This window comes from Otolemur garnettii, unplaced genomic scaffold, assembly GCF_000181295.1.
Source record: "Otolemur garnettii isolate 467f Iridium unplaced genomic scaffold, OtoGar3 scaffold00033, whole genome shotgun sequence".
NCBI classification, from domain to species: domain Eukaryota; kingdom Metazoa; phylum Chordata; class Mammalia; order Primates; family Galagidae; genus Otolemur; species Otolemur garnettii.
The window spans coordinates 11,619,311-11,626,023 of NW_003852428.1; the positions used below are offsets into that span (position 1 = coordinate 11,619,311).

Sequence of the window (6,713 nt, forward strand, 5' to 3'; positions counted from 1 at the left end):
GCCACAGGCACCGAGCCTGCACTGTGAGTTTTATAGGACACTGCCACAGATGCCTTTACCCTGCTTCCTCTCCAGGAGACACCACTGGGCCTAATTTTTAGAAAGTTTACAGAGGAAGGGACTTGTCCCAAGTCAAAGAGCTGTGAGCATCATCACCAAGGCTTGAAGTCTACAGACCCTCCCTCTGAACGCGCTTCAGTCCTGTCCTCTGTTTCCTAAGCGTACATGTTTAAAAGAACTGGAAATGGGACAAACAGTGCTGGGCAGTCATTACAGAAATGAAAAAAGGACTGTTATTGTCAGCTATGAACTAAAATTTCACAAATCAGTCAATAAATTGGTATGATAAATATGACAAAAATGTCCAAGACATATTTTGTTTCAGGAGCATCACAGTTTACAAAAGTACTGCAGACAAACCATGTTTCTGTCTAGACAGTGACAACTTCACTCTGAAATCTGAGTGCTGACCTCACCTGCATCACCTCCTCCATATCCAGCTAACACTGACTTACCTCAAATGTAGTTAAAAATCATCACTCAAAGCCAGCCACGGGGATATTTATAGCATAAAAGTGGCAGATGCCATTACCTGGGCCACTTCTTCAAAATCCTCATGACGTTTCTGCAAAGCTCTGGCCCGATGAAGAGACTTCCCCACGCCTGTGTGTTTGCTCAGGAAAGCTTCTCCATGGTTCTCAATCCAGTCCAGCACCTACAAGGGAATGCAGGCACACATGCCGTTAAGAACTATGTTCTGCCTTGTTCAAAGTTTAGGGCAACTCAAGGAAGACTTGTGCTGTTGTCAAATCTCTAAGAAACTAAGAGCAAATGACAAAAAAACAATCTGGAAGATAGAAGTGATAGTAATTTAACACACCTGATAATTACAAGCTGATAATTACATCAGCTTTCCCACCAGGAGTTTAATCAGCTCTTATGTTAAAAGTGTAAATCTTTTTATGTATAAACGACACATGCAATAATGACTAAATTAACTCTCACCTCATTTTACGCATGACTGAGCCATCACACTGCCTGGGTTTCGCATAAGATAGTGACAATCGAGCCACAGAGGACCCGTTCAACTTAACGTGTTTGTAAGACTTAAGGCTACACAACTCAGGTAGTTTAACTACATAGTTAATTTTTTCTACCTCTTCTTTAGAAGACTCAAAACATATAAGTAAAACCTAACAAAATGTAACATATGCCTCAGTCTTGATCTTTAAGGATAATTTATTTTATAAACAATGATGCTGCAAAGCTAAGCATTCCATGACTTTTTACTTAAAAATTCTCACTAGTTGAAATCCACCATGCAAAGAAAAAGAGTAAAAGCAAAGCAATGCAATGTGACATCTTCAAGTTCATAGTTGGGACGGATAGTTTACTGGCTCATATTCTTGAGAAATAAAAAAATACTGACAATTTCTAATCAAATACAGTGGACCTTTAAATACCATAGGTTTGAACTGTGTGGGTCCACTCATACATGACTGTTCTTTCAACGTATACAGTTGGCCTTCCATACTGGTGGGTTCCACACCTGCAACCAAACACGATGGAAGACGGTGTTCCCAGGATGCCCCATGTGCACAGGGCCCACTTTTCTCATCCTTGGGTTCTGCAGGGCCAACTCTGGGACTTGTAGGTGCAGGTTGTGGTTTGCAGGAGAGGTCCTAGAACAAACACCTACAGATGCGGAGGGAAGACTGATTGACACTAATCAAACGTCCACTGTGCCTCTCTCTGATGAAGAGGGGGTAAACAGTAAAAACCTAAGTGATAGCTTTAGCTAAAAACTAACATCTGTAGGTATGTTTGTTCATGTGCTGCTAAAGTAGTGAAGCCTCATTCACACTCTGCATGTTGTAACTGTGGTACTCGTCCATTCAGGACTGGGCCATTTGTAAACAAGAGTTTATTGCTCACAGCTCTAGAGACCGGAATGGCCAAGGTAAGGCACTAACAGACTCAGTGTCTGGTGAGGACTCGTCGCTCACTGATGGCACCTCTGGTGTATCCTCACAAGGCAGAAGGGGCTAACAAGCTCCCCTGCGCGTCTCCTACAAGGGCACTAATCCCATCCACAGTGGCAGCTCCCTTCTGACCGAAACACCTCCCTCAAAGCCCCACCTCGTGGATTATGATTCAGCATATGAATCTGGGGGAACATATTCATAGCAGAGACCTAAGGACGTAGATCAAAATGATCTTGGATTAAAAAACAAGCAGAGGCACCCACAGCAAAGACAGCAGTCTGGAGGGCAATGTGGAAGCAAACCAGCCACAGGCTCTGGTAACAGCAAAACAAAATGGCCCTAGGTTGTGGTTTCTTGCTACAAAAAAGGATCTCTTGCCCTTTACTGACTGTACCATAGAGAGATCAGCTGTGCTGACAGGAAACTAGAAAAAAAGAGAGGCAGCTGGTAAGAGCCAGTGCCTGACTTGTTCTCCAATGCTCCAATCGGTGACCTTTAAACCTGAGGAAGTCCTGACTGAGGGTCTGTCCTGCACAGGGTCTAGCAAAGTTAGAATTACATGTAAATAAAAATGTCTTTGGAACCTTGATAAACCTCCTGCAGTCCTCTGTAAAGACCCTTATAGAGTTGGCAGAAGCTGAGATCAGAAGAGCAAGACATGTCGGGCAGGGAGAGAGCCAGGTTTGGCAGTGGGTGGGCAGGACAAGGTACACACCACCTTATGACCATAGTTTATTCCTGACCCTTTGATGTCAACACCACCACACTGTTATCCCCTGGGGTCACACTCTCAGAGCCATTCTTACTGAATCCACTGTCTTTAGTCAACTCAGCCTAGCCAGTCCCCCGGTTCTTCTGATTCTCCTCTGAAAGCTCCCTCATTCCCACCCCTTCACTTCCAGCCCCCAAGAGCAGACACAGAATCTAGCTGCTGCCCGGGGCAAGTTCCCTGTCCCATCTGAGCTCCCATTTCCTCACCTGCTTGCCAGTGACCATTAGGGGGCGTGGTGAGTATTAGACTGTATCTAGGCTGAGCACCTAAGTATGAGTGTGGCAGAAATACTGCACATGTGCTGTCCCTGCACAAAAACCAGAGCCCATGGCAGGCCTCTACCTCATCTTAAGCTCCTTGATGGCACAGCCTATAAATACTCCATTGCTCTTTTGTTAGTATACTGAGTACATTCATTTTCTTTCTTGACATGAAAGAGACAGAAAGACCCCTTTAAGGTAGTAATACATTTACCACCAGACTTCAAGGCAGATATAAAGCTACTGAGTTGCTTCTATGACAATCTCTTAGTATATATTATAAAACACAGGTCCTGTTCCATTCCTAAAGAAACGTCTCAATGAGAACTTGAAGACTTCTCAATCTCTAAGAATGGATACACTTCGTGGAATGTGCGTCTGGGAACCAGTCCAATGCCAGGAGATAAATATCAAACAGTTTCAGCTGGAAAGGACTCTGAAGATATGTCATTAACACCCATGCTGCAGTCTGCCTGTCTTAAGATCTATGTGAAGGGCTGCAGAGACTTTTTTAAAAAATAACTACACAGAATATTCTGTATACTCAACTACCAAAAGGAAAATTAAGCCACCAGGAAGCAGCAAACCTCATGATTACTGGTAACTCCACAGGGTACTGAAAAAAAAGCAAGATGAACATTATTTGGTAGAACAGGCTGAAAGAGGCAACCACAGTATTTTAAAAATAGAAATTTGTTTTTTAAGTATAAGAGAAATATTTCAGGAAGTATAAATTGGAAATAAAAGCTAGTATGAACATACCACTCAGGGTTATGAAGAGGATTTTTCTTTTATAAGTAGTTCCTTCTGACAGAAATGTAAATACTGGGTAAAATTAAATTTCCAACAAACATAAAAGTAATTCAAAGCAGAATGTACAAATTCCAAGCACTTTATTAAAAAAATAATTGCAGAAAGTTATAAAACCCAGTTAATAATCCAAACCAAATGTCTCCATGAAGCTTCTGATTGTTTGACAGGTATGCATAAACTTCCCTATTTACCAAGTGATTCTGAACCAGTACACTTGTCTGAGTAACATTTTAAAGACATGCCAGTGGAACTGTTCAATTTAAAACATGAAAAGATTAGTGAATCAGGGGCTTTATCCCCCTAGTCCAGCCAGCTGCCTCCCAGTCCTCAGTGTTGGCCAGTGGCTATCATCTGTTTGCCCTGTGACCTCAATGTCAGAGACAACGAGGCTGGCACAGGTGTGCAGTCTTCCTTCCAGATTCAGTGAAAAAGGGAAAAGCTGATCCCTTTTCACAGCTTCTTGGCCGGGGGTTCGGGGGGTGGGGTGGGGGGGTGGATGGAGAGCAAAGCTCCATAGGACATGACCACCTTCCTCTCTGTTTAGAGGATGCAGGATGCAGGGGCTCACTCCTCTGTGCATTAGTGCCCTCTAATGGACACAATGACAGCCCAAGGGCAAGGTCACTCCAAAGTGCAACGCCCACACACAAATCACCACGTAAGTCAAATGTCAGATGTGCAGGAAGTTGTACAGATTGTTTTATCTTACCCCTCTATTTGTAAGGAAAAGGAAACCAAGGCCTTAATTATGAAACTGAACATAATGATGGCAAGTTATGATTATGATCATTCATGAAGTGGTAATCACCTCACCACCTGAGCACCTGCTTCTGAAGGAGGCACTGACCTAAGGCCGTGGGTGTGCACTTAAGCCATCCGTCCTCACAGTGACCACTGCTGGGTGTGACAGATGACGACACAGGACCCAGGGCCCTCAGCTATGCTGTGGAAAAGCCACTCTGTGCACTGGTTCCCAGGATGCCTGGCTTGGGACACATCCTCTCGCTTCTCATCTCTACTGACTCTTCCTAGAGTTGGCACAACTAACATGCACGTGAGTTTCAGAAGGGTTCAGGCTATCTCTGTCTGATGAATAGCCCCTGAGGATAGGACCCTGTCACAACGGACAGCAAAGCTGGGATAAGGCCAATCAGCCAACACTTCTCAACTCATCGCCTCAGGGACTGGCCACAGCATTTCCCCCACTGCCCCTGCAGCAGAGCTGTGCCATCCTGCACAACCAAACTGCAGAATAATTTTCTACATAAGTCCCTACTAGCTAATATTCACTAGGTTTTGCATGTTCATATTTCTAAGTAATTACTATTTAAGAACTTGAGAACAACTACTACATCCTTATCAGAGAGGAGACCAATTCTCCCAAACCCCACTTGACAACAGCATGCACTTTGAACCCAATATAAAGGACACTTCCCTTTAAAATGCAGAGGTGTTTATTTCAAATACGTACTGCAGTGTTTGCTACCAGCATCATTCATCAGGGAGATTACTGTGAGCTATGCTTGGGAGGGCAACACAGGCCTATAATACCTAATCTACAAACAGCTCTGAAATTCCAAATACTTCCTCAAAATTTGGTTCCAAAATTCATTTGGCAATAAAAACTCGCCAAGGGTATTTATACTCTTTATTGACCCCTTTACTGTGAGTTTGTATACAGGTGGCTACAGAAATTGCCATTCATTTGATTATGGGGGGCTGCCCGGACTCTACTACTGCGGTTTTCAACCCGTGGGTTGTGACTCACAGGAACTGTATTAAAGGGCTGTGGCATTAGGAAGATTGAGAACCACTGCTCTACTAGGAGTGTTATGTACTGTAAATTGTGCCATCCTTTCTAAGCTTAGAAAAATTCTGAGTTCCAAAGGAAAACTCAGGCCTGCAAATAAAAGAGAGTAGATTTTTATTGTCCCTGTTAAGCAGAAATTGAGGCTCAGAGAACATAAGTAATTTGCCTGAAAGATTCAAACACCGGTCATCTCAACATCAAAATCACTACATTACATTGCAGTTTGTAAATACTGTCTAAAGCCCTTTGAAATATTTCTAAAATTTGAGTTCCATCTTAGACTTCCTGCTTGTTAAGAACTACATGAAACATCTGACTTAACACAACCAAGAACACACTAAGCTAGATTAACCCTACTGGTACTCCGGATCCAAAGCACATTCAGTGAAAACATACAAACATCTGTCTCCTCTGGAGACTGCTTTAAAGAGACAGTACAGCGCGAATAGTGTTTTCTGTCTCATTAGTAAGAGCCCCTTCTAACTCACATTTTATGCACACAAAAAGGAAAATATTAAGCCCTTCTGGGTCCATATTCAGTTTTTAAAATATATTTTAAAAGTTTTTAAAATGGTAATTCCAAAATATGCTGAATTTATCCTTTTTTATTAAAAATTAGATTTTTTTTCTAATTGAAAGATATGAATTTCCTGCACGCTCACTCTAAGTTCTCTGTAAAACCAATTAATAAAGTAATAATCTGTTTTCATTTATTTTACTTCCTCATTCAATCACTGTAGGCTTGTTTCACACACTGACTGCCACACTAGTAAAAATTTTTTTTGCCTTGGAGTCAACGGTGTTTCATTAGGTCAAGGTAATTGAAGAGACCTGTGAGTTATCCATGCTTCACAAGGCTCCAGGCCCCAAACCAGAGTAAGTTAAATACAACTTACATGGCAGTTAATGTGTTAAATGGGCAAACCAAGAAGGAAATAAATATAACAAATGATTACTGATTAAACAACATTTCAAATTTGCTAAACATAAGTAGGTGAACAAAAGGGAGGACTTTCGCTTTTAGATTTTATTTTCTTTTTGAGACAAGGTCTCTCTATCATGGAGGCTAGAGT

General features: G+C 42.2%; 1 protein-coding gene across 1 annotated transcript in view; it reads right to left on the bottom strand.

Moving 5' to 3' along the window:
• TRIO (trio Rho guanine nucleotide exchange factor) overlaps nucleotides 1-6,713 on the bottom strand; it is a 235,899-nt gene that overhangs the window by 170,575 nt on the left and 58,611 nt on the right. Inside the window, exon 9 of the mRNA XM_003789545.3 lies at nucleotides 593-715. Coding sequence (XP_003789593.1) covers nucleotides 593-715 — 123 coding nt within the window. The remainder of the gene's footprint in view (nucleotides 1-592; nucleotides 716-6,713) is intronic.